The sequence below is a fragment of the Alosa sapidissima genome, chromosome 18 (genome assembly GCF_018492685.1).
Source record: "Alosa sapidissima isolate fAloSap1 chromosome 18, fAloSap1.pri, whole genome shotgun sequence".
In the NCBI taxonomy this organism is placed as follows: Eukaryota; Metazoa; Chordata; class Actinopteri; order Clupeiformes; family Clupeidae; genus Alosa; species Alosa sapidissima.
The window spans coordinates 26,821,600-26,849,314 of record NC_055974.1 but is presented as its reverse complement, the minus strand read 5'-3'; the positions used below and the strand labels follow the sequence as shown (position 1 = coordinate 26,849,314).

The 27,715-nt window shown below is 43.6% G+C and overlaps 2 protein-coding genes and 1 long non-coding RNA gene across 7 annotated transcripts in view; 2 read left to right on the top strand and 1 right to left on the bottom strand.

Moving 5' to 3' along the window:
• The first annotated feature begins 4,256 nt into the window (after positions 1 to 4,256).
• On the top strand, positions 4,257 to 5,921 carry LOC121690331 (endonuclease domain-containing 1 protein-like). The gene is made up of 2 exons (XM_042070817.1): positions 4,257 to 4,628; positions 5,388 to 5,921. Exons 1-2 carry the CDS (start codon positions 4,320 to 4,322, stop codon positions 5,919 to 5,921), a joined length of 843 nt encoding a protein of 280 aa, XP_041926751.1. The 5' UTR covers positions 4,257 to 4,319.
• A 4,703-nt stretch (positions 5,922 to 10,624) lies between these two features.
• The window catches only part of LOC121690294, a 26,586-nt gene continuing 9,495 nt past the window's right edge, over positions 10,625 to 27,715 (top strand). The window contains exon 1 of the long non-coding RNA XR_006025028.1: positions 10,625 to 10,671. This is a non-coding gene — a long non-coding RNA (uncharacterized LOC121690294). The remainder of the gene's footprint in view (positions 10,672 to 27,715) is intronic.
• Positions 14,166 to 27,715, bottom strand: part of LOC121690250 (sodium/potassium/calcium exchanger 2-like) — a 76,882-nt gene continuing 63,332 nt past the window's right edge. For all 5 annotated transcript variants that reach the window (XM_042070710.1, XM_042070712.1, XM_042070713.1 and 2 more), the window contains 5 exons: positions 27,473 to 27,555; positions 21,930 to 22,064; positions 20,631 to 20,720; positions 17,578 to 17,744; positions 14,166 to 16,489 (listed from right to left, as the gene is read on the bottom strand). In XM_042070710.1, the coding sequence (XP_041926644.1) occupies positions 16,240 to 16,489; positions 17,578 to 17,744; positions 20,631 to 20,720; positions 21,930 to 22,064; positions 27,473 to 27,555 (725 nt within the window). In that variant the 3' untranslated portion in view covers positions 14,166 to 16,239. The remainder of the gene's footprint in view (positions 16,490 to 17,577; positions 17,745 to 20,630; positions 20,721 to 21,929; positions 22,065 to 27,472; positions 27,556 to 27,715) is intronic.

Below are 27,715 nucleotides of genomic sequence, written 5' to 3'. Positions count from 1 at the left end.
AAGTATCTATCTATCTATCTACTATAGATAAATGGTATGCTACAAAAGTGGTGTGACGATTCATAAATGCTTTGCTGTTATGCATCACTTGTCTTTAAATCACTAAATTGTTTTATGTTGGCACCTGTTGCCCGTATTGTTGGCACGTAGGGTTGCCACCTGTCCAGGATTTTCCTGATTGTCCAGGATTTTCATGGTCTGTCCAGGAAAATAAAAATAAAAATCCTGGACACTGAATGTCCCGGATTTTTGTACATGATGTGCAAAATGTGTATTTCAGTTTAATTGAAGCGTGCCTACGTCCATAAACGTATGCACAGCCTTATTGGCTCTACAAAAATGACGTAGCATAACATGGTTGGTGGTGGTGGGGGCACGCACCGTGGAGGTTCATTAGAAATGGTAAGGTGGAGACGGAGAGTGTGTGACAAGGAGAGACAGAGAAAGGAAAGTTTATTCCACATAAGCAAAAAAGCAGAACCTAATTATGTATTCCCCCTTTTATCTCAATACTGCCCTGTTGAAAACTGTTGAAAATATAAAAAAATAATAAAGGTCTGCTATTAAATAAAGCAATTAACTAAACAAATAACTAGAAATTGTCATTCTTACTAATTTTAGCTATACAATTGTCGCTTAGAATGACGGTTTTTATCTTGGGTTAGATGTGCGAAAGGCGCCGTTGCTTACAAACAAAAAGGTTGATTGGATGGTCAAAATGTCCAGGATTTTTGTCAGACACAGGTGGCAACCCTATTGGTACGTCATGCCTTCAGCCCTGAAGTCCATTAGTGTGACCTTCCCCTAATGTGTTTGAATAACAAAACAAGCATGACAAACATGGGCTGAGATGAGAAGATAGTGTAGGCCATATTTGGGAATGCAAATGTATTGGAGTGGGTTATGGACAAGTCGCTTATTGTGGAGAGAACAGTCTCTTCTGGACAGACTATGAGGCCCAGTGAGTGTGTGAGTGAGTCCAAGTGTGTGTGCGCGTCAAAAAAGTAGGCCAAGGTAGAAAAAATATGAGGGAAGAGCAAAAGCAGTAGGGAAGGGAGAGAGAAAAAGGTGTTCTAATCCACGATAGTCTCCAGTGTCGTCATGTTTCTGGAATAAGGTGGATAGCCAACACCTGCACCAGGTGTGCCTAATGAGCCATTAACGTCCTGACTGCAGCCTGCAGCCTGTCTACAGCTCCAACACCTGCACCAGGTGTGCCTAATGAGCCATTAACGTCCTGACTGCAGCCTGCAGCCTGTCTACAGCTCCAACACCTGCACAAGGTGTGCCTAATGAGCCATTAACGTCCTGACTGCAGCCTGTCTACAGCTCCAACACCTGCACCAGGTGTGCCTAATGAGCCATTAACGTCCTGACTGCAGCCTGCAGCCTGTCTACAGCTCCAACACCTGCACCAGGTGTGCCTAATGAGCCATTAACGTCCTGACTGCAGCCTGCAGCCTGTCTACAGCTCCAACACCTGCACCAGGTGTGCCTAATGAGCCATTAACGTCCTGACTGCAGCCTGTCTACAGCTCCAACACCTGCACCAGGTGTGCCTAATGAGCCATTAACGTCCTGACTGCAGCCTGCAGCCTGTCTACAGCTCCAACACCTGCACCAGGTGTGCCTAATGAGCCATTAACGTCCTGACTGCAGCCTGCAGCCTGTCTACAGCTCCAACACCTGCACCAGGTGTGCCTAATGAGCCATTAACGTCCTGACTGCAGCCTGCAGCCTGTCTACAGCTCCAACACCTGCACCAGGTGTGCCTAATGAGCCATTAACGTCCTGACTGCAGCCTGCAGCCTGTCTACAGCTCCAACACCTGCACCAGGTGTGCCTAATGAGCCATTAACGTCCTGACTGCAGCCTGCAGCCTGTCTACAGCTCCAATATCTGCACCAGGTGTGCCTAATGAGCCATTAACGTCCTGACTGCAGCCTGCAGCCTGTCTACAGCTCCAATATCTGCAGGGGGTGCAGGGGGTCGTAACGAGAGAAGAGACGAGTGCTGCCCCGTGGCACGACTGCTCTGTCTGCTCATGATCCATCAGCACTGTTAGATTTAGTGATGGTAGGACATTTCACCAGAACCTCGCTGGCCTGGACTCTCCCCTCTTCACACACACACACTTCCACACACACACACACACACACACACACACACACACACACACACACAAAGAATACATATAATGCATATAATGTCAATTATACCCACTCCCTTCCATGCTACTGAAAAAAATATTTTGGCTGGAAATGTATTGCATGAATAACACTTTACTTGACAGTATCGACATAAGAGTGACATGACACTGTCATGAATACATGACACTGTCATGACACATGAACCCTAACCCTAATTCTAACCTCTAACCCTAACCCTAACCCTAAATCTAATAAAAGTAATTGTTTAGATCAAACATCCACATCTGGTGTCTCATCCACATCTGGGGTCTCACACACAAGGGTCAACCTCACCTAGGGGTCCCCAGTGCGGTTCATACTACAGGCACACACTGGGAATGCCTTGGATGGCTCCACAGCAAGCCAGCCCACTTCTTACACCATTTATAGTGAGAGGAGAGAGGGGTCACTCCATTTGCCTTTGAACTTAGGCCTCTGAGGGGCTAAAGCTGTAGCCAAAGAGCCTGGATGGGTGACTGCAGCCTCTGTCCACTATGTACATAAATGTTGTTCTCCTCATTGCTGCATTATAGCTAATACTCTTTGTTGGAAGAGCCAACAATGTGCTTTTATCTTTCCCAAAATACCAAACAAAAATGATTGCCCCAAAAACACATGTCTGGTTCTTGTGAAGAATAACACAAAATACATTATACCGTTCCAGTCACTATAATATCTGAACCTTATTCCACAGATAATTTGCAAATTAATAAACATTTACAATATCCTATAAGACTCCAATAGGTTGTTCTTAGTGCACCACGATGTTAGGTACTGGACCTCTTCCCTGTAGGCCATCTCATCGTTGTTGCTGATGAGACCAATTACCGTAGTGTCGTCTGCAAACTTGACAATGGTGTTAGAGCCATGTGTACAGGCGTGCAGTCGTAGGTGAAGAGGGAGTAAAGGGGAGGGCTCGGCACACATCCCTGTGGTACGCCGGTGTTCAGGGTGATGGTTGAGGAGGTGATATATATCTAACCTAAGGAGGTCTGAGGTCTGTTGGTTAGGAAGTGCCCTTTTACAAAGGAGAAAGCACCCAGAGAGAGACCCTTTTGAATAACAAAATATAACCAAATGTAATGGACATGGCACAGGTAAACTCAAACTCATTGAGAAAACAACACAAGATGAGTATTATGAAAATTGACAAAATTTAAAAATACAACAAATATACATCATATTCAGGTGATAACAAGTAATGGTGAATTCAGTGACGCTGTGAGAAGGAAATCACAAAATACATAATTTGGTTATGGAGGAAAGTAAAATGGCCACCATGAGTGGTCTTTGGGATAGCTCCATTTCCAAAAGTGGTCAGGGCACCAAACTGTTGCCTACAACTGTGCCTTGAATTTCCCCTAGGGATCAATAAAGTATCTCTATCTATCTAAGTTTCATGCTTTTATAAAAACTTGCAAAGTTGTCATACCGAAAAGTAGAAGTTGAAAAAAAGAGGAACTGTGTTTTTAAGAAGTAACATGCTTTAAAGTTTAAAGCCTGAAGATGCATTAAGGCAACTTATCAATAATTGTAAACATTACACTAACCATTAAAGTTAACTTGTCAAATGTATTTTATTGAGGCCACAAGTTATGTCTACAGATCTACTTTTCTTGCTTGGGGAATGAAATAAACAAAGCTATCAAAGGGTCTCCAGGACTGACAGTCCTGACGACTGGCATTATTGTCAATTAGCTTGAAGCCCAGACAATTTCCCTGAATTGATAACCATGTAATGTGAAAGTGTGATGATGTGTGTGTTTGTGTGTGTGTGTGTGTGTGTGTGTGTAGGCTGTGTGTGTGTGTGTGTGTGTGTGTGTGTAGGCTGTGCATTTAGGCTGTGTGTGTGTGTGTGTGTGTGTGTGTGTGTGTGTGTGTGTGTGTGTGTGTGTCTCTCTCTCTGTGTGTAGGCTGTGCATTTAGGCTGTGTGTGTGTGTGTGTGTGTGTGTGTGTGTGTGCATGAGTGTGTGTGGGAGGAATCGTTCTCACACTTCCTCATGGTTACATTGGAATAAATAGCAGAACACGTCAGTTCTGACTATCAGGCGTTTGTTATTGTCAAAGTTAGTATCCGAATCTGTCCACTGACAACAGTCATTCAGCGCTAGTATTAGTTCATTACCATCATGAAGCTCGTGGGTCAGGCTGTCCTGATTATTCTGGTTAATTCGGTGGCAGTAGGCCTAGGTGCAGTTGTGACAAACTTTTCACAAAACTGTTCACAATTCTTTTCAAACCCAAATGGAGTGGTTACTCCTCCAGATGTCTTTCCTGGACCACAATACAGACAGATTTGTCAGAAACAAGCGAATCAAAACTTTTATGAATTTGCGACACTATACGACTCAGTCAACCGGATTCCAGTATTCTCTGCCTATGAGTATGTTGGTCACAAGCCATGTACAAGGAAAGATGTCTGGTACTTTGAACCTCAGGTCAGTTTTGACTTCATATTATTACTGGTAATGGAAAACGTTTGCTGTATGTCAGTAGCTTGACAATTATCAGTGAACAGCAGGAAATTTGCATTCTGCCAGTAAATCTGTTACCCTGGAAAATCTCTGCTTTCAACATCATTATGTAATTTTGTATCTCCCAATTTTTATTTTTTATTGTTTTTTGTGTATTTAGTTACATAGTTTTATTCTTTTAATTGGCTTATGACATTTCCATATTTCGCTGAATCTGTGCTCGTACAGTATGACTGGCATTACTGTAAATGAGCTCAAAACCCAGCCAATTTCCCTGAATAGACAACGAATGTGTAAGTGTGTGTGGGAGGACTCATTCTTACCCTTCCTCATAGCCACATGGGAATAAATAGCAAACAACAGTCAGTTCTGACAATCAGAGGCTTGTTATTGTGATTGTTATAACATGATTGTAGCTTGTGCAGCTGACATTGCTACACTAGGCACAAATAAAGTCTATTTCTGTTCATGCTGCTAATGAATGATAACAGATGAAGGTTAGAGATTCCCATTCAGTTCCGTTACTGGAAGTAGCTTACTTCATCATAACAGCATCATGATGACTCGATATGTGTCACTTCAGCTCTGACCCTAGTTCAGCTTTAAACTTACGTATATTTCAATACATTTTTAGTTTGCAATAGAACAAAACAGGGTTGATATTATTTCTTTAAAGCACTGACTGTTAAATCCCAACTGTATTTTTTTGTGTTGGTTCATCGGCTGGATGATCAAAACAAAGGGCCGTCCATGGCTCCTGAGTCTACAGTCAGCAAAGCCATGCGAGGAAACAACCAAGCCCTCGGCAGTGACTATGAAAAGTCAGGCTACGACAAAGGTCACCTTTACCCCGTCTTCCACACCAACAGTCAGAGCTGTGCTGACTCCACCTTCACCCTCACCAACGCCGCCCCGCAACAACCCTCCTTCAACAGGGGCGAATGGAAGAAGATGGAGAACGACTTGGTGAAATTCCTGAATCAAAACTGTCTTCCCAATCAAGCCTATGTGGTCACTGGAGTGGTTCCTAGCACCAATCCTCCGGTATTTGTGCCCAGCGGCAGGGTGAACGTGCCCACACACTTCTGGAATGCTTACTGTTGCCTCGACAATAACCTCCGGCCCATGTTTTCCGGAGGGTATCTCTCCACCAACGACAAACAGAAAGGGCAAAGCTTCAACACAACGTCTGCTCTGGAGCAAGTGCTGAGTAACCTGTACCCAAGCCCCTTTCATGTGTTTGGGGGCAAGTGCTGAGTAACCTGTACCCAAGCCCCTTTCATGTGTTTGGGGGCAATTGCTAACAGATATAAATGTAGATGTAAGGATATTGGAACAGATGTACCCCTGCATCCAAGAATTGTCTCTATGCACACCATTCGCTTTAACAGGCAGATCAATTTCCTGTTTATGCTGTACACAGTAGGCTATGACAGAAACGTATAGATTACCAGATTACTGGTCTGTCAGTTTTTCATTTTGAATATTGCTAGCCGAACAAAATAACTAACGTCATCTAACCAGTTCAGTAACATCAGCTACTTGATTAAGATTTAACATAAGGAAGTTGATCTGTCCGAGTAAGCGAATCCAGAATTGAGATGTGCATAGTGGCATAGAGTGGATAACTGTAAGTTAGAGTTTGTGTAATGACTTCGAAATGACTTCTCACAATTGTAGCCTGCAAAAAAATCTACTACCAAAAATGACAATAAAATGCTTTGCAAATTATTACATGACAGAGTGTGTTGTTGATAATTAGCTGCCAGTTATAGAGATTGCACAGTTCTGCTACCACAAAATGCATATATTTATTTTGAATACAAAAAATACCCCAAATCATTACAGTTCCATGGCTACAAACAGGGCTATGTGGTTGGTCCATGAAGTGCTCCACGAAATTATTATTGATCATTTCCTTTACCTTACAGTACATTTACAGTACAGTACAGTACCTTACATACACAGCTAAGAGGATCATTGGAGCACCACTCCCCTCCCTGCAGGACATTTACACCACCCGCCTCACCCGCAAAGCACTAATGATTGTCAAGGATACAACCCACCCTGCACACGAACTGTTCAGCCTCCTGCCCTCTGGAAAGCGGTACAGGAGCCTCCGCTCCCGCACCACCAGACTGGCAAGTAGCTTCATCCACCAAGCAATCAGGATGCTGAACACTCTACCCACTCTCCCATCACTGACAGCCCCCCCCACCCACCAGCCAACCAGGAACCTAGGAAACTAGGATCCTGTCTACCAAACCCCCCCCCCCCCCCCCCAACACCGCCATGTGGAACTGCACTGTGACTGCGCAGCCAAACGTGTTGCTGCTTCACATCAAGCCTGATATACTTGAATTACTGCATACTGCATATCAATGTAAATATACAGGTCACACAAGCACAAGTTTAAACTTCATGTAACTGTTAAGACTATAGAAATATACAACACAACTACCTCTATTTTTTTTATATATATATGTCCTATATTTCTATTTTGATACATACATGTTCTATATTTCAGTCTTGCACTTTAATTTAATGTTTATTGTCTATGGCTATGTCCATAGTATGTCTATGTCTGTATTTAAAGCATGTCTATGTCTGCATGGGAAAGTAAGAAACGAAATTTCAATTCTTTGTATGACCAGTGCATGTAAAGAAATTGACAATAAAAGCCGACTTGACTTGACTTGACTTGACTTGATTTCATACCTTACAGTACATTTCATACTTAGATTTTCATCAGTAATGTCTGGAAACCTACCACCAGAGGGCAGTATTTATCTTCTGTTAAAGTGTGCACCTTTCCAATGAATGCTACAGCATCATAAAACAAGTAGAGAGCATTCTTAAGTTCCATCAGCTGCAATGTAATTTTTCATAACTTATCAACTATGGTTTCATTCAAACCCTACAGAGGTGCATGAGAGAGAGAGAGTGAGAGAGAATGTGTGTGTATTCAGGTGACCGTGCCGAGGAAATCCTCTGTTTTAAAAGAAGGACGCCTTGAGAAGATCTCTGCTTGAGACAGACAGAGTTTCTATCATTCTGTCTTTAAAACAATGAAAACAATGGTCTATGCAGAATGACAATTTTCAACCCAGATACTATGGTTCACCTATGCCTGGGTTCACCTATAGGCTATACCTGGGTTCACCTAAGTATAAGTATAAGTATATATACTCTTTTGATCCTGTGAGGGAAATTTGGTCTCTGCATTTATCCCAATCCGTGAATTAGTGAAACACACTCAGCACACAGTGAACACACAGTGAAGTGAAGCACACACTAATCCCGGCGCAGTGAGCTGCCTGCAACAACAGCGGCGCTCGGGGAGCCGTGAGGGGTTAGGTGCCTTGCTCAAGGGCACTTCAGCTGTGCCTATGTCGAGGTTCAAACCGACAACTCTCCGGTTACAAGTCTGAAGCGCTAACCAGTAGGCCATGGCTGCCCCATATAGACCTATGGTTCACCTAGGCTATACCTGGGTTCACCTATAGGCTATACCTGGGTTCATCTAGGTTACCCTTGTAGTGCTTAGGCAGATGCATCCTTCTAGAGCTTATGCTGGATTTAGTTTGCCTTCTTCCATGTCTTGCTGGTCTTTGCTGGTGTAGCTGGTTGGTCCACCAGGTGGTCATGCTGGTGTGACCAACTGAGGAAGCTGGGCATGCTGGTGTGACCAGCCTGTCATGCCAGATACAGCTAGTGTAAGACGGACAAGGGGTTCAAATTGGCTTCACTTCAGGTGGCTCTGTCCATTTCTTTTAATGTTTATGGTTCTTGCTCTCACCCTTTCTGTGCCCTAATGTCTATGGTTGCTCTCACCCTTACCATGAAACGGAAACTACCATGAAACGGAAACGTATCTACAACACGTTTTGGTGTTAACAATCTCACAGGAATGATCCCATTAGCATTTTTAACTGTTAAAGTCTCTCAAACTCAATCACTTATCAAAGGATGTCAGTGAAGTGAGGGTTCAGGGCTTAGACCTTAGAGGGGACATCTGGATTCAAGCAGTACCTACCTACAAGTACACTCACTCACTCACACTTCCACACATGAATTTGTATGACATCCATACTTCAGCCTTGTTGCTTCATTGTCGGGATGTTGTGATGTACTACAGTAGGCTACCTGTCAAGTTCTGTTCTTATATTTGGAACTAAGTGTCAGTCACACTCACACCGAATACACACACACACACACGCTACCCTACACATGTCAACATATACATTATCTGTAACAGGGGTGATATATAAAACTTGTTTCAATTTATTCTGTTTATTATTGACATTTTTCCTCCTGACACTTTAACCTCCTGAGACCCAACTCATAGACTTGTGTCCTCTGTAGTGGACATAGGTTGCAGATGCATACCCCTTTACCCCTTTTCTATGCAATTCTATGTGGACTTCCTGGGCTTTCAAATTACAGTATATGTCATGTGATTGGCTGGGTTGCTGGGAACCTCCTCTTTCTTTTTCTCTAAAATGGCTGACATCAAAGCAAGCACATTTTATGGAAGGAGGAGAGATAAGTCAAATATTGTCTATTTATTCTTTTATTATGATGGTGATATGTAGCCTAGAAATCTAGACGCACCCTAGCGGCAGCAAATTACATTTGCTGCCAGGGCTAGTCTAGCAACTCTCTGTTGGCTTGTTAGCTCGAAAAATTAAACTTCTATCAGGCCAATCAAATCGTGTATAGAGTCGTTAGGCGGGCATAACATAATGATTGATGGCAGAGTTGCAACGGTTTGGCTTGAATTCCCTGCTACTTGAAAACAAATAAGATAATGTTGCTGTTGGCGAACAGTGTGACAGTTTTTATTAAGTTGGCAAAAGTAGCTCCGCTGGTGGGAAACGCATGGTACTCATCGCGCTGTCCTATTGCGTGCAGAGGGAATTTGAAAGACAACCGATTATCCTGCCCCTCGGACTGAGCACTGCGAACGGTGAGTGCCCAGACCCTACATTTTAATGTGGGTCTGGCTCGTCAGGCTAGGTGATATGTGCTTGTTAATAAAAATGTCAGGAATCATATGATTAATTTTGAAAGAAGTGAAGTTATTTACATTTTTAAATAATAGTGCCTGTATGAACGTCCATTATAATGGATACCAAGACTAAAATACTAGGAGTTTTTGGGAAATTTAGGAGAGAATTATTTAAACCAGGAGGAACATGAAAACACTGTGAATTGTAAGCCAACATCTAGGGCTATTGAAATCCCAGTTATTGCATAGATACCACATTGGTCTTAAAACCTCTAGAAAATGTCTGCAAACCATTTCGCGACCCTTCTGATATTTTTGTCGACCCCCAGTTTAAGAACCACTGGTCTATATGAACCTGGGTTTACAATTTCATACACAACAGAGCAGCCTTCACGGATATCTGTTTTGTCTCAATAGAGAGCTTCAGTTGAAAGACACTTTTCAACAGTCTTTTTGAGGGAAAAACCAAACAGAGCATCTGATTTAATCTCATAATCATTATCTTTATTAGATTTATACATATTTCATTGTTTATTCAGCTTTTTTCCCATTTTTACATAAAGAAACATTTTTATACACATAGAGATTATATGCTTTTAATTTATGTCTGTATATATGTACACCTTAAATAAACATTACATACAATGTCATGGAGATGTAACAGTGCAAGGGTGAGTGTCTATACTGTAGTCTGGGCCCCTTGATCCTGGTGATACCACTGTCTGCTCTGACCGTGCATATCCGACACAGCCACACAGTGGGCCTATCGCACCAGTGCGGTGAGTAACCACGGAGACGTAATCTCTGTGCATATGGAAAAAGCCTCTCTCGACTGAAACCATGGGAACGCCAGATGCATATAGTCATGTTGGACAACAGAGGCAGAAGCCACTGAAGGAAACTGGGTGTATGTATAAATAAGTGTGTATGTATGTGTGTGTGTGTGTATGATGATTTGTACAGTACAGATGTGAAAATACATATGTATGTGTATGTGTATGAGAGAGAGAGAGAGAGAGAGAATGTTTGTCTGTGTACATGGGTTTGTGTGTGAATGTATTGGTGCACTGTGGAATTTGCATGGCAGGATTGTGTGTTGCATTGGGAAAGAGCAGAGAGGTGTGTTAGCGGAGTCGGGCGTGAGGGCTCGCGTCTCATTTCCTGTTCTGAAACTCTAGCCATCCCGATCGGAGACTCCTCTGGATGTCTGATGAGGGTGGAACCCATTCTCAGTCCACAGCTGCTTACTGGGTTCTACTCACCCTGCCATTTCATCCAATTTACAGAGACACCGAACCCTAATTTAAATCCTGTGCAAAGTCTAAAGTCTAACTGAAGCTAGCTTAATAACTATCCAAATTCTATTTGCAAGTGTAATACCATGAGTAAGATCCTAGGCCTATGATGCCGTTAGTTCATGCACGAGTACTTTGGTCATAGACTGACTTTGCACTTTGCTCTGCATTAAATTAGGGCCCAATATGAGGAGACCTGTTCCCTTGCCTCTCTCTTGTCTTGCAGGGAAGGGGACTCCATTTTTAGTGATGAAAGAGCCTGTGGACCTCTCTGTGGTTTATACGGATTCCTGTCAAGCTTGAGATTGGGAATGTAGGCTTTGCTTGCACAGACGATGCACTGATTTTGGAAGCGAATGGACAGAAACAGGCAGCCAGATGTTTTCATTGGGAAGCTAATCATGTTGTGAATGTAAGCGAGAAAGGGTAAGGCTGGAGTAAGCCACTGAGCCCAATGAGGAGAAAAAGACAGAGAAATGTGGAAAGAGGTTTGTGCCTCACTACATTTTAAGTAGCCTAAGGTACTGCATTCCTAAAAATTTCCATAAATATTTACCTAAAAATGCCACGTAATTCCCTGGGGGGTAATGGTTATTGACATGCTATAGAATGGACTAAAACGAGAAGGACAGTGTGTTAAAATCTTTAATTAAATGCTTAATTCATTGTGCCTAAGGCCAATTAAAGTGAAGAGCTGTCTGTTTGACAGAAAGCGGAAGATCAAAAAGCAGAAGAGAGAAAGACAGATTGAAAGAGAGTAGGCCCTAGTTGTCTGTGAGCTAATACACACAAGGAAAGAGAGTAGGCCCTAGTTGTCTGTGAGCTAATACACACAAGGAAAGAGAGTAGGCCCTAGTTGTCTGTGAGCTAATACACACAAGGAAAGAGAGTAGGCCCTAGTTGTCTGTGAGCTAATACACACAAGGAAAAAGTAACTTTTCATAAGGTGGTGGGAAAGTGCTTATGAGAAATCTCAGCTTTTGAAAAGCGCTTATTACATAAGAAAGGTTCAGTGTCCGGAAAATAAAATAAATATTAGGCTCTTTAGAGTTCATGAATTCTCAAAGTATATAAATTTTGATAAGTAAGTTACTCTTACTGCAATTCTTCCAATGAAAGAAATGAGTAATAGGAGGATAGGTAGAAGAAGAAGAAGAAGAAGAAGATCTATTCTGATATAGACTGTAGCTGATGGTTAGGCCAATACCTGTGATGAAAATCATTTGCTAATCATTTGTTTGTCTTCATACATGATAGCAAGACAGAAAAGAATGGTCAAGCAAATCACTGCTAGGAGAATGAACAACAAAAATACATCAGTAAAAAAAAAAAAAAAACTTCTCAGAAGATTTCCAACAGGCAATAAGGTTCTAAAGCCCTCCCATAAGTAAATGAAATGATTATCAAAGTGGCATAGAAGTTCAGTTGGGCATGCAAGAATCCTCATACACTACAGATGATGTCCAGAATGCTTTAGGGTTCATTTCATTGGTCACTGTACACAATGTTCCTTCCATTACATAAGAAAAAAACAAATCAATGAAAAACAGGCAAGGACAGATGAAGGTGCAGGGGTTGTTTTTACAACACAGAATAGCCACACTATGCTGACCAACTGGCATTAACGAAGGCCCGATCAGAGGGGCCTTCACATCAGCTAAAAACAGAGGCAAACATTCCGGGCAGACATGGACCGGTTTCTTTGAACTTTTAAATTTGAATGTTTTTGTGTAAAACATTCTAAATTGTTCATTTTCATCGCTGTTTGTTCACAAAGAACTACCTCCTTAGAGTAGTTTGTGTAAGTTAGCAGTGAACTCAAAGCAAGACAAGAAAAAAACTATTAAAACCCTCACACCCATTTGCCTTTGTTTGCTATTTTGAACGTATCTCGGAGCCAAATGTGGAGCAGATCCACTCTGTCAGCAGTAATCTCAGATGTGATAATCTGTGCTTCCTCCTGTAGCGCTCTCTATGACAGTTTAATGACACTTCTTATTTATAATTTACAAAACAAATAAGAAAAAAATATATATACCTCCCTTATGAAATGCATATAAAAACACCAGTTCTGCAGGCATGTCCCTCCTGTTCAGCTCTCCTATATATGGGCACATTTACAATTCATCAAAACAAACAGAACCAGGCAAAAACAAAACATCCATAGTTTCTCAGTTTATCACAGTCTGCTTGCACAATGTTACTGAGAACTGTAGCCCAGAAAGATCCAGACGCTGGAACAGATCCGACAATGACCAGAGTCAAACTGAGCTAGACCAGTTCCAGATAGGGCCAAACGGAGCTAGACCAGGGCCAAATTGAGCTAGACCAGGGCTAAATTGAGTTAGACCAGGTCCAGATAGGGCCAAATTGAGCTAGATCAGATCCAGAATGAGCTAGACCAGGTCCAGACTAAGCTATACCTGGTCCAAAGAGGTCCAGACAGAGGAGTTCCAGAATCAGTGGCTATCTTATGAGGGAGGGTGGGGACATTATATTGTGCAGCCAGTTTCTCCAGAGGCAATGTGCAATGCTCAGCTCATGTGTGTGTATGTATGTGTGACAGACAGTTGGGCAAACAATGTTAATAATGAATCTTATGGTAAGCTATGAGCTGCAGAACATGATGACTCCTGTGTAGAGTGAAGAGATGAAGGCTTGTTTGGCTCTGGTGCTTCAGTATGTAGTGGCTTAATGGATACAGGATTGTTTTTATTTTTTAATTATTGCAAAAATACTGTCACCACTGTCACCTGTTATATTTTTTTATAGATACCCACTGCTAATAGTGCTGGTTTATACATATCACTCCCATGCAAACTGAAGCATCTTTCTTTCCTTCTTAGAAAAAAAAAAGCACAAGTTTGATAACTGCTCAATATGGGTTACATATATCTGTAGACATTTAAAATAAATTTAGTGAACACCCTTTTTTTTGCATCCAATGGGCACAGGAGGAGAGTCATATTCCTGGATGAGGACACAGAACTCCCAGGTCTTTAGCCTTATAAGGAAGTGAGTGTTCATTTTCATTCCTTCTCTTCCTCATTTTAGTCCGTTTATGAGTGTGCCATTTTCAATTGGATGTCTGCTTGCTTGTTTTACCTTCTAGTGTAACTCCATACCCTGACCCCATGTGAATACATTGAGTGCTCAAAACAGTGTTAGCGACTACTTTGAGATGTCAGAGACAAATTGAACTACAAGCGCATTACTTTATTTTGGACACGGACCTATCTATTGTTGTGTCTACCCTATTAGTGTCTACACATGCTTGACCTTTTTTTTTGATCATCAACACTGAATAATATCGCGGGTTAGTAATTATATCTTTTTTTCTCTCCCCGAGACTACACGAAGATTCTTTTATTCTTTTTTTTCTCAATCACGTGGAGTTAGTCTGAGATTGATGCATCGATCCTCACCACAAGGTGTGCAGTTATTAAGCATAGGAATATGTTATGGCAGTTAGTGTGCAGTTGATTGTATCATCATCTACCAACTACAGCAATTACACTGAAACGTCTACAATTAGGCTATCACCTATGAGAGTAACGTACAATAAAAAATAAAAATAAAAAAGGTACGCAGGCTGGGGTTATAGACAGAAAAATGTCACTGACACTGACATTGCGATGGCAATGAAATGTCAAGGATGGGTAACATGGAGGGTTGGTTGCGGGACAGGTTTCACACAAACACAGCGATGATTTTTGCCAAAGGCTGGTCCGTTTCACCCTTTCAGGGATCCTCACGTCCTTCGGTTAAAGGGATGTACTCGTGGCGCGGCTGCGCAGCAGACGAGGACCGAGGCCTTCGTTTCCATCGTCGTGCACAGAGTACCTTGCGAACGGTGTGACACCAAGTCATGGGCCTTGTGAGTCAACACACACCACTATTGCCAGGTCCACAATTCCGGAGGACAGGACTATTAAATCTCTCTTACTGCAGCGGGGCAACGATAACAACAACAACAACAACAAACAAGAACCCAGTTGGCCACTGCTGGTCAAAGGGCTGGTCAAAAAAATTGTTCTGTATTCAGACAAAAAAAAAAGAAGAAAAAAGAATCCAGTTGGAGCAGGAGCAGAATGGAGGACATAGGATGCTTGTGGCCAGGAGATTCCTCCGAGGGTCAAGATGGCGGCTTGCTGGCTCTACTTGACCACAGCCTGGCCTGAGGGGGTTGGCCACACTGCCAGGTCTGCACAAGTGAGATCATTGCCGTGAGGAGAAAGAGGGAATTTTCCAGAAATCTTTTGCTCATATCAGGACTTAGTCATGGCATCTCGTGTACGGATGAAGGGGGGCTAACAAATAAATAAACAACTGCTTCTCTCTGTATGTTTTTCTTCATATCATCTCCATTCACACACACACACACACACACACACACACACACACACACACACACACACACACACACACACTCATACTGACACATAGACAGACGCACACACACACACTGACACATAGACAGACGCACACACACACACACACACACACTGACACACAGACAGATGCACACACACACACACTGACACACAGACAGATGCACACACACACACACACACACACACAGAACATTCTCACAAAACACCTCCTTCTTCCCCATCTGTTTTTGCAATCCCCAATCTCCCCTAAAGCATCTGTGACCTTTGTTCTGAGGTCAGGCCAATCATGCCCTGCCCTGTACCATCTTTCAGAAATTATAAAATATATATATAAAAACATTTAAGTCAATAAATAAATAAATAAATAAATAAATAAACACACACACAAATAAATAAATAATGTTGTGGAAACCAAACATTTTTAAATCCCCTTCCAGTCAAAAAAAATACAAAACAAACAAACAAACACCCTTCCCCTTCCAAGTGCACTTCCCCTCCAAAAGGGCTTTTCTCTTGCTCAAGAAGGGAGCTCTGTTAGGAGTCAGGAGATGGGGAGGTGAGGCCTTCACTTCAGGGGTCGATGTGTGTGTACATGTCTATTGTCTTACATTATGAATGGAGGCGTGGTGTGCATGCATGTTTGTGTGTGTGTGTGTGTGTGTGTGTGTGTGTGTGTGTGTGTGTGTGTGTGTGTGTGTGTGTGTGTGTGTGCTTTTATGTATGGGTGTTTGTTGCCTTACAATATGATTGGAAGAGGTGTGTGTGTGTGTGTGTGTGTTGTCTTACAATCCGAGTGGAGGTGAGGTGTGTGTGTGTGTGTGTGTGTGTGTCTGTGTATGTATAAGTGTCTGTGTGTGTGTGTGCGACTCCCCCACTCAGACGGTCACCGGGCAGGAGATGATCTTGTCCTCGAGCATAACGCTGACCACCAGGAAGACGATGTAGAGCAGGAACATGATGAAGCCGAGCAGCTTGCTCATCTTCCACTTGCAGGCGGCGATGGAGATGATGACGAAGAGGAGCATGATGAAGAGCAGCACGATGGCACAGAAGAGCCCGTTGCTGCTCACCTTCACCGGAGCCATGTCGTGGATGAACGAGTACATCAACCACGGGAACGGTAACCTGGGAGACGACGGAGGCAAAGCAGAGCCAGAGAGAGAGAGAGTGCAAAAGACAGAGAGAAAGAGAGAGGTGGGAGTTGGCAGGGGGAGTGGAAGAGACAGAGCAAGAGACAGAGAGAGAGAGAAGAACGAAACAGTGACAGAGAGCAATAATAATGTAAGTTAATGGTAAACAATTTAATAATTTCTTTACTTGGAAGCTACATCAGTGTTTTTGAGTTGTGCAACGGAGGTGTGCGAATTCTTGCTATCATATTGTGTGATTGATGCGAATTACTGCTATCATATTGTGTGATTGATGCGAATTCCTGCTACAATATTGTGTGATTGATGCAAATTCCTGCTATCATATTGTGTGATTGATGGCTCAATGTTGTCCCCAATATCTGGACCAGGCTATCAGGGCCTTATCAAAGTCCGCTATCCTGTCTCTCACGCACACAAACCAGTGATGTCACTCTGAGCAAGCTCAGAGAAGGCATGGCGCTCTAAGCCCAAATCTAGGCCCAAATGATCATAATACACCAGAGTGCCCGGTTTTATTTCATGAAAGAAAATTATCTAACTCTATCCACTCTATCTATCCAACTCTATCTATCCAACTATCGTGTTGGGTGATGATGAGTCATAAACTAATTATCATGAAGATGGTGAAGATCTTGATGATGATAAGCATTTTTCCTGTTAAGGAGTCATTTTGTGCATTTACTGTGGTGGGAGAATCAGCTTGAGCTAAGGCTTACGGTCCTAGGTGTCCATAAAGAACTTGCACATTTGAAATGTGGTTCAGCATTATGTTCATCAATCTTCATGCCTGAGTTTTATACATTTTCATAATACCTATGCTCCACATATTCACCTGCCTGGATCAAACTGTGACATCCGTACTGTGACAGTTCGGTACAAATACATGCAAATACAAATACATACACAAATTCCATCCCTAAATGTGATAAATCATGCCCAAATATGATGAATGATGACATGTGACCATGGTGGGTCTTGATGATGGAGGTGATTTTGGTGCGTCAAAAGATTATTATGATGATGTCAATGATGATGACGAGGAGGATAATGATGTCGGCGTACCCCACGGTAATGTCGAAGATGTTTGACCCCACGGAGCTGGACACAGCCATGTCCCCCAGTCCCTTTCGCGCCACGATGACGCTGGTGATGAGATCGGGGATGGAGGTCCCGGCAGCAAGGATGGTCAACCCCATGATTTCTTCTGTAATCCCAATCGTCTCGCCCACCTGGAAACAAAAATAGGGAATGAAAAACCAACGGCTGAGGAGTGGTAAGAATTTGATAGCTTGGGTACTACAGTAATACTAGGGGAGCTATAAGGGGATGATTACCATTACCATTAACTACATTACCATTACCTACAATACCATTACCTACATTACCATTACCTACATTACCTACATTACCGTTACCTACATTACCTACATTACCTACATTACCTACAATACCATTACCTACATTACCTACATTACCTACAATACCATTACCTACATTACCTACATTACCTACATTACCTACAATACCATTACCTACATTACCTACATTACCTACATTACCTACAATACCATTACCTACATTACCTACATTACCTACATTACCATTACCTACATTACCAGAGGGCCTCCATAGATCATACTGAAGGGGTGGTGGTAGCGTAGTGGTTAAGGAGCTGGGCTAGCATGCAGTGGTAGCGTAGTGGTTAAGGAGCTGGGCTAGCATGCAGTAGTCTGAAAAATTGTGGGTACAATACCCGGTTTTCCCCATTGTGCCCTTAAGGCACTTAACCCCAAGTTGCTCCAGGGACAGTGGCCTAACTGACATATGTAAGTCGCTTTGGATAGAAGTGTTAGCTAAATGAATAAATGTAAACGTACTGACCACCTGTGTTATTAATGGTGAGTCGATATATTGCTCTTTTTTTATAGATCTTTTATTTTTATTTATTTTTTTATTATCACCCCTACCTAATGTTTTCAAGTTACTTTCTGATGTTGTATTACAATTTACATATTGTTCTTTATGCTTTGTTAATGCTTGTTAATCTCAACAGTCATGCTAATAAAGACACAGTGATCGTACATGGCTATTCCATGAGTACAATTTAAAAAAAGGGTCTCTGCAGGCTGCCCAGGTTCAGAGAAACTGGAAACAAACGAACAAAAAATTAAATCCTGTGTGCCGTTTCTCTGGGAATACTGAAGGGAATTTTATTGTTGCTTATTTTTAAATAGACGGGCATAGCCTAATCTGATGTGAAAACTGCACAGCTGCATACTGTAGGTCGCCAAGTTAAGTCCGAGCTATAGAAAACTCTTTTAAAATACATCAAACATAGACCAACAAGCCTTGAAAAACCTTGTTGGGAAATAGTGAGATCAGATTAAATATTAGAGGAAACATAAAATATAAGAGGGAAAAAAAATCTCAGAAAATGTATTTACAGGCGAGAGAGTTGGCGGAGCCAATCAAACAGGTGACAGTCCAAATCTGGGAGGTACCGGAGCACACCTCAGCTTCTACTAGCACAAATGAAGTCCTGGTCATAGGCTATCAGAATCTCTAGAACTCAACTACACTGGCCTTCTCTGAGTAACTGCCACACCAACCTGGAGTTGGTAACTGAACATTTTAACAAAAAATGACTGCCCTGCCTCTTCCATGTGATACAGATTTATTTATTTGTTTGTGCATTTACATATTTATTATTTCTGTAACTATGCATTTATTTGTTTATATATTTATGTTTGCTTTGTTTATTTTGTCTTTTTTATGCAGTGATTGCGTGGGGTGAAATTTACAAGGTAATGGAGTCAGATTAAAGCCGCTAATCCAGGTTTTAGCCTCTGTGGTTGGGATCCAGCCGAGTGCCCGTGCAGCATCTGCTGAAACCATGCAGGCTAACGAGAGGAGAGGGCTAGAGAGGTCCGTGCAAACTCAGATAAATAAACAAGTGGACAGAAAACAACAAATCAGAAAAGCAGCAAGCAATCAAAAAAACAACAAATCTGAAAAGCAGGAAGCAATCAGAAAACAACAAATCAGAAAGCAGCCGTTGCCTACTTTGGGGCAGCCGTGGCCTACTGGTTAGCACACTGGACCTGTAACCGGAGGGTTGCCAGTTCAAACCCCGACCAGTAGGCACGGCTGAAGTGCCCTTGAGCAAGGCACCTAACCCCACACTGCTCCCCGAGCGCCGCTGTTGATGCAGGCAGCTCACTGCGCCGGGATTAGTGTGTGTGCTGTGTGTGTTTCACTAATTCACGGATTGGGATAAATGCAGAGACCAAATTTCCCTCACGGGATCAAAAGAGTATATATACTTATACTTAAATCTTGCTAATCCTTTTCCCCGAACTCTGTGGAGTTGCACCACATGAGAAAACCTGAGGCATGTAGTTGTAGTAATACAGTAGTGAATGTACTATGCACAAGTATGTCATACAGTTGTAATGTTTTGTAGAAGTTAAACTGTATTCCATACAGTTGCAATGTTTTGTAGAAGTTAAACAATCCATTTCTTTGCAAATTGAACTTTTTTCTAAAAAACTACAGTTGGTAAATTATTTACTGTTCTAAATCATTACGGATCCTGGGTACAACATGTGGTGCGTTTGCAACTGCCACAGCCCTGGTTTTGGTGAACAGCTGTTCTCCTACTTCCAGTACAGCGTACCGCCACTAAATCTTTTAGTGGTACACAGTACTAAACCCTACCGGCCTATTTTCACCCCTGGTACTAAGTACTAATCCTTTAGTACTTCACCCCTGGTACTAAGTGCTAACCCTTTAGCACTTCACTTTAACTGCCTCACTCTCATATACAGTATCTTATGTTGACTTCTGTTACCTGAACATAGGGCTCAGAAGTCTTCTAAATATGGACCCTTTCAAGAGAGTTCCATTATCAGCATCATAGTTGGCCCCACAAGACTTCCTTTTTAACATTCCATAGGTTATCTTAATGTAGAGGAAGTAGATTGGGGCCCAAATAGAACGTTCAAGCATTGTTTTTGTTTTTATTGATGAAAGGGTCTATAAACCTTGCAAGCAGAACCGGATGGCAGCCCTTTCTATTCCTGCTTATGTATTTTGTCTGTGGTGTAGCAACTCACCTGGTGTGCCCACCACACCATGAGATAGGAGAAGGCTGCGATCCAGCAGATTGATCCAATAAACGTGATCGGGAAGAATTTTTTAGAGCTCTGTAGAAAACAGGACAGAAAAGAGAAAGGAAAAAAAGAGAAAGGAAAGAAAGGGAGTGTGAGAAAGACCTAGAACGAGAGGGAAGACACATATCATGAGATGACTCAACTGTGGAGACGAGGGACATTCAGCTGAGTGACCTCGGAGCACGTACGTTACTCAATTCCTATAACTCCTCCGAGTGACCTGACGGATCTGAGTCTTGAGTCACCCAAGGCTAGTCCGAGTCAGAATAAACTTGAATCAAAACATTGTACGGGGATCAAATCAAGCATCAATAATTAGAGACGAGGGAATGATCCTCTGTTGATTTGGTTTCCATAGTGAACACAAAGTGAGGTAGTCATGACTGCCTGTCTGTGGGTATTGCCATCGAGCTGTGTTCATTGCTGCCCCAAACATGCTAGCTGTTCACTGCTGCCCCAAACATGCTAGCTAGCTGTTCACTGCTGCCCCAAACATGGTAGCTGTTCACTGCTGCCCCAAACATGCTAGCTAGCTGTTCACTGTTGTCCCAAACATGCTGTGCCCAGCTGTAACACCAACCAGAATACTAAGCCACAGTCACTTACAAAACTCTAAATATTTGAACAGTGGCATTGCAGACATCCCAACCTGCAAAAAGTCATTTCAGAGAGGTATCTTTACTCTTATGAGACAATAGCCTACACTTTGAAATGGGTCTTACATTTTCCTTTTTTTGAGGCACTGACTCTGCCATGTCGCTCCTGTTCCTATACACTGAACTGATAAATTAAGTTCGGGAGAAAAGAGATAAAAGCCCGCCTACACTGAAAACTGATTGGTTGATTTAGCGAAACAGGCCAATCGGGATGCTCTCTGTCTTGGATGTGCTCAGGCACACACGCACCACCCCTCTCTCTCTCTCTTCCGTTGTGTGCGTGCTACACTCAGATGCACACGCGGTCTCGCATGCGCGCTCTTGATCGCTCACTATAGATTCCGGGAGATTTTGCCTAATTTGCGGGCATCAGGGAGCCGCTATCAATATGCGGGAGACTCCCGGAACTTCCGGGAGACTTGGGATGTCTGGCATTGGAGAGTTTTACTCCACAACTACATGATCTATCTACCAACCAACCAACCAACCAACCAACCTATCACGAGATCAATCAACAGGCCTGCAACTTCCACCACTGATCCACCACCTCCTCCTCTTCCACCTCCTCCTCCAGAGCCTGACTCACCTGTTTTCTGACATCAGGTAGTGTCATCCAGAGCACAAATACGATGGGGATGATGAACAGGTACGCTGCACGCTTGCGGTTAGTCTCGGGCCACGCTAAGCTCAGGGGCTGATCATCCTCTTCCTCATCCTCACCCTAGAACACACACACACACAGACAGAGAGAGAGAGAAAGAATGAAGTGCAATCAAGACCAAGGTTCAATTTAACATTAAGTCAGGGATGACTTTACTTTGCGTAATGACATTGTGCATGGCTAGTGTGTGTGATGGTGTTCAAACGTGTTCAGTGTTGGGTACATCTATTGGCTACAGGCGACAACCCAGCAGCGCCTTAAAGGGAAACTCGGCCGGATTTCCCTGCTTGGATACATGGATTTGTTTACAAGCTAGCAAAACGGTTAGCATAAGTTCGGCAGACAATCTGGATGTTACAAGGTAAGAAACACGATTTAAAACGAGTTTCTTGTTTCTCACTTCTCTTTCCGGGACGGTAGTCTCAATGTTGCAAGGTTGGTTTTTCGCCTGGGGACGCTAGGGGCAGCGGGAAAAGTCACCATTTTCACCGGAACAGGTCATTTAACCATCCAAATGATTACTAAACGGGTTTATTACGTTGAAATAGTTGCCCTTTAAAGCAACATATACATTTTTTTAACCTGTACAATATCGAACTAATTTTAATGGTATGATAGGGAAAATGACATGGCATCTCTGTCTTTGCCACTGAGAGCAAGTAGCACTGGACTATGTAAAGTCAATGGAGCAGACTATGAAGTGACCCGATTCATCACTTTTTGACATACTGTTTAGCCTTTAGGGTCATCTTCCAAAGGGTAGGGCAGTCCGATAGACTGAACAATTACGCTACAGGGGCACAGTACGGAAAAGTGACAGGAGATGAAGGACAATTGTTGCATTTTGCTGCTTTAAGTCCTGGCGTGATTCATGGTTCTGCTTGGCCTCAAGAGTCGTCTAGCCCTTAAGCCTCGTCTTTCCTCTGCCGTCACTCCATTTCTTCATCATCACTGGCTCGTTGCTGTCTTCCATTTTCATTATCACTGACTTGTCGCTGCCTTCCGTCCTGACTGAGGCATGATGGGAGATCACGACAGGGGTGGGGGGGTTGCTGGGGTGGGGGGGTTGCTGGGGGGGGGGGGGGTGTGATGATGCGGTGGGGGGGTTGCTGGGGGGGGGGCGATGTGATGATGCGGTGGGGGGGTTGCTGGGGCGATGTGATGATGCGGTGGAAGAGGATGCATTCCATTCGTCTTTCCTTCCTTTTCTCTCCCTCTTCCTTTTTCTATTTCCTTTCTTTCCATCATCCCCTTTCCATTAGTCCATTCCAGTCTGGGGAGTCTGTGTGTGTGTGTGTGTGTGTGTGTGTGTGTGTGTGTGTGTGTGTGTGTGTGTGTGTGGTGGGGGGCGCTCTTGGAGTGTTGGGCCGTTCTAATGAGCACAGTCAGGGGGGAGAGTTGATTTGGGGTGATCACTGGACTCTGGCTGGGAGGAAAGTGGTGGGTGGAATAACATCAGCATCACACACACACACACACACACACACACACACACACACACACACACACACACACAGACACACACACACAAACCCTGGCCCTCTCCAATTAGAGGTGTGTGATGAAGCCCCTGAGGAGGGCTTAGAGCATGTTGAAACAGGCTCCTCTGATGCAAAATGCAGAGCAGGCACCGGGCCTTAAGGGAACACCCAGGGAGGCAGTACACATCCACTCGAGGCCAGTGTTCCGAAGGGATGAGGGTATCGCTGGGACAGGGGGTCAGGAGAATAAGACAGGAAGAGAAGAGGAAAGCGCAGAAATGTTCGGACCTGTTTGTCTGGCTGGCTGTCTGTCAGCATATAATTGAGTCTGACTCTCTCTCTCTCACACACACACACACACACACACACACACACACAGAATTGCACGCAAACAGGCAGAATTGGGCACACAAACACAGACACACACACACAAAGGTGTGTGGAGACCTCCAGCAGGTATGGGACCTCCCCTCCCCATCCGGGCCCCAGAGGGGAGCTTCCCCTGGGGCTTCAGTGGCAGACAGAGCCCCTGGGTTGCCAGCAGACATGAGGCCACTGAAGCTCTGCAGTCCACAGGGAGAGGTGACATTTCCCTTTCTTTATTCCCATCCCCCCTTCTCTTGCTCTTCATTTATCTCTCTCTCTCTTCTCCCTTTCTCCTTCTCCCTTTCTCCTTCTCCTTATTGAGTGTGTGTGTGTGTGTGTGAGTGAGTGAGTGAGTGAGTGAGTGAGTGAGTGTGTGTGTGTGTGTGTGTGTGTGTGTGAGTGTGTGTGTGAGTGTTTGTGTGAGTGAGTGTGTGTGTGTGTGTGAGTGAGTGAATGAGTGAGTGTGTGTGTGTGTGTGTGTGAGTGTGTGTGTGAGTGTTTGTGTGAGTGAGTGTGTGTGTGTGTGTGTGTGTGTGTGTGTGTGTGTGAGTGTCTGAGTATGCCTGTGTATGGACTAAGGTTGAAATATTAATTGAAATCGCAATTTGAACTAATGCAAGTAACAAATTGCAAGGGCTGCAATCAATTGTACAGCTAGTGACTCTGACTCTCCAATGGTCAATCAATCAATAATGGAAATAATTTGTATGTTAATTTTTATCCTTGGATTAGTAAATCATAGCAGCATATTTCAATATAGTCTTAATTGGCAATGCTTCATCACATGTTTTAAATGTGTTATATAGTGAAGCTTGACTTGTATTGCTAATCTAATTGCAATATTAGTCACAGTCACAATGAGATGTTTCCCCCAAATTGGTCAGACCTGGTATGCACCTTTTGTGTTTTTTTAGCCGTGTTTGGGCATCTGTGCCTGTGTGTGTGTGTGTGTGTGTGTGTGTGTGTGTGTGTGTGTGTGTGTGTGTGAGAGAGAGAGAGAGTGTGAGCAATTGCACAGATTGTTTAGCATTTCCCCATGTACTGTACTGTGAGACTGTAACCAAAGAAAACACAAAGAATCCCTTTTCAACGAGCATGCCCATAAGAAACAGGGGAGACGTCAGAGGCACAAAACAGAATGAGACGAGACCTCCAGAGAAAGTCAAGAAAGTCTGTGCGGGAGTGACTGTACCAGAGAGCAGATGGGTAGAAAAATGCAAAATGCACTGTGTGCCACATGCGAGGCAGAAAGCGAAGGGGACTTGAGATCCAAAGACAGCTTTGAACTCCCATTCCAGAGTTTTAATGTTAGCGTTCACTCCGAATTCCAAATGAGCTCTGTTGACGCGGTAACAGGCGCATGAGTCATAAAGACTGTTGGTTCATCAGTCGTCGTCGCCCCCCCCCACACACACACACGCATGCACGCACGCACGTACGCACGCAAACACACGCACACACACACACACCTCACTCTCATATGAAAGACAAGCAGACATGCGTGGGAGTGAGAGCGGTACCATCAGAGGTGCTTCATGGACTCATACATATTTCATGTGAGCTAAACCGGAAACGCAGCTACTTCGGTTAGTAAGTGGCGGCAAGTGGCTACTGACTCACTTGAGCTGTTACATGCGTCAACGACAGAGGTAAGCGACAAGTAAGAGATCAGAACGCCCCCCCCCCCCCACACACACACACACACTACCATCATACACACACACACACGACAAATAAAACAAACCCTCGAGACACAATACAGTTTCTATATTTGGATATTTCATGATAATGTTATGATGAGCTATATTTTACTTGCCATTTTACAGGGGGAAAACAGCCTGAAACGGTGGCGGGATCCTGCTGAGATTTTTAATGCGACCTTCTCCCTGTTTGTCTTGGCCTGGCTGTGGGGCAGGAGGCTCTGAGGAAATGGGCCAATTAACGCGCCCGAGCCCTGGGCGACACCTAAACCTGTGAACACAGACGAGCTGTGCCACTTCCTGACAGACCCTAACAGGTGCATCGTGGGATACCTGCGAAAGGTTCCTACATCACTAAAAATAGTTGTGGGGAAAAGAATGTAAGTAACCTACAGATGTTCATGTCAATTATATCAGGTCCTCACTTTGTTAGCTAAAGGGAGTAACTTTGTAGCAGTTTGAATTTGAAAAGTTGAATTTTGAACAGTTTTCCTAAATCTTTCTTTTTTATTTCTACATCATAAATCATTTTCTTTCTCTTTCCTTCTTCCTCTTTCTCCTCTTCTCACTCTCTCTTTCTTTTTACCTGTCAATATTTTTCAGCTCTTTCATTCTCTTCCCGAGCCCCCCCCCCCCATTCCCATATTGAGCCATTCATCTACTCCTAAAGTAATGAAAGGGTGCTATTACCAGTCAGAGGCAGACACTCTCTCTCTCTATCTCTCTCTATCTCTGGCTCTCACTCTCTCTCCCTCTCTCTCTTGCTCTCTCTCTGCTCTCTGTAAAGGCCGCCCTTCCCAGGTGATTTCTTTTTCTCTGCGTGATCAATGAGGGTTGAAAATGGAAAAGATGGACACACTTTGGAGACGATTCCAGGCCATTTTCCACCTCTTGGAAATAATGGCGCTGGAGAAGATCCATCTTGTGTGTGTGTGTGTGTGTGTCTGTCTGTCTGTCTGTCTTTCTCTCTGTGTGTGTGTCTCTCTCTCTCTCTCTCTCTCTGTGTGTGTCTCTCTGTATGTGAGTGTGTTATTGTGTGTGTGTGTGTGTGTGTGTACACCAGAGAAGATCCATCATCCTTTAAGAGGCTGGCCTGTCACTGTCTCCATTAGGGGAGGTAATGGCCAAAGCTTTGATTTCTTTTTCTATGGGTTTTCTACGTCAATGCATCTGTGTGTGTGTGTGTGTGTGTGTGTGTGTGTGTGTGTGTGTGTGTGTGTGTGTGAAAGAGAGAGTGAGTACATGAACAGGGATAAAACAAATATAAATCCCCAAATCCCCAAAGCATGTTTGCCACAGGCTGCAGGTTGTGGAAGTTCATCAGCTTTGACACCTCTCCTGACTTTCTGGAATGTCCTGGAATGACTTTGGGAACGGGCATGCGGCGAGCAAGACGAGCACTGCTTCGTGCCACACCCCGCGCTACGCTCCACGCTGGGCCATCTGCCACGCTCGTGGGTCATCGTGCCAACCGCATGGCATGGGTTGGGTACATCACTCTCTACACAGACTTGGGCAGGTTGAGACCTGGCAGCTACCATGATATGGGCATCTGAGTGTGCGTGTGTGAGTGTGTGTGTTTGTGTGTGTGTGTGTTTGTGTTTGTGTTTGTGTGTCCTTCTTGTACTGTTTGTATCTGTGAAGATGTTGTGTGTTGTTGTGTGTATGTGGTGAATGTATAGAGGCATATGTATTTGACCATAAGTTTGTTTATGTGTGTGTGTATGTGTGTGTGTGTGCATGTGCATGTATGTTTGTGTGTGTGCATGTATATGTTTGTGTGTGTGTGTGTGTGTGTGTGTGTGTGTGTGTGCGTGCGCGCGCGTGTATATGTTTGTGTGTGTGCGTATGTCTGTGTGTGTGCGCGTGCGTGTGTATATGTTTGCGTGTGTGTGTGCGCGTTGGCCATCTGGCAGCTTACCGCGTCTCCATCCTGTCCAGCCGTGCCGTTCATTGGGGGGGTGACCTCCACCTCAACACTGGAGCTGTTGGGCAGATTCTTATCTAAAGAGAACACACACACACACACTGTGAGTTGATATGTGTCCGAAGAAATTAGTTCTACAAACAAGACAGTTTTAGCGATTAAAACGTTTAAATTGTAACAGGAAATGAACACAACGCAAGTGGCAACAGTGGAATAAGCGGGATAATGGACTCCATG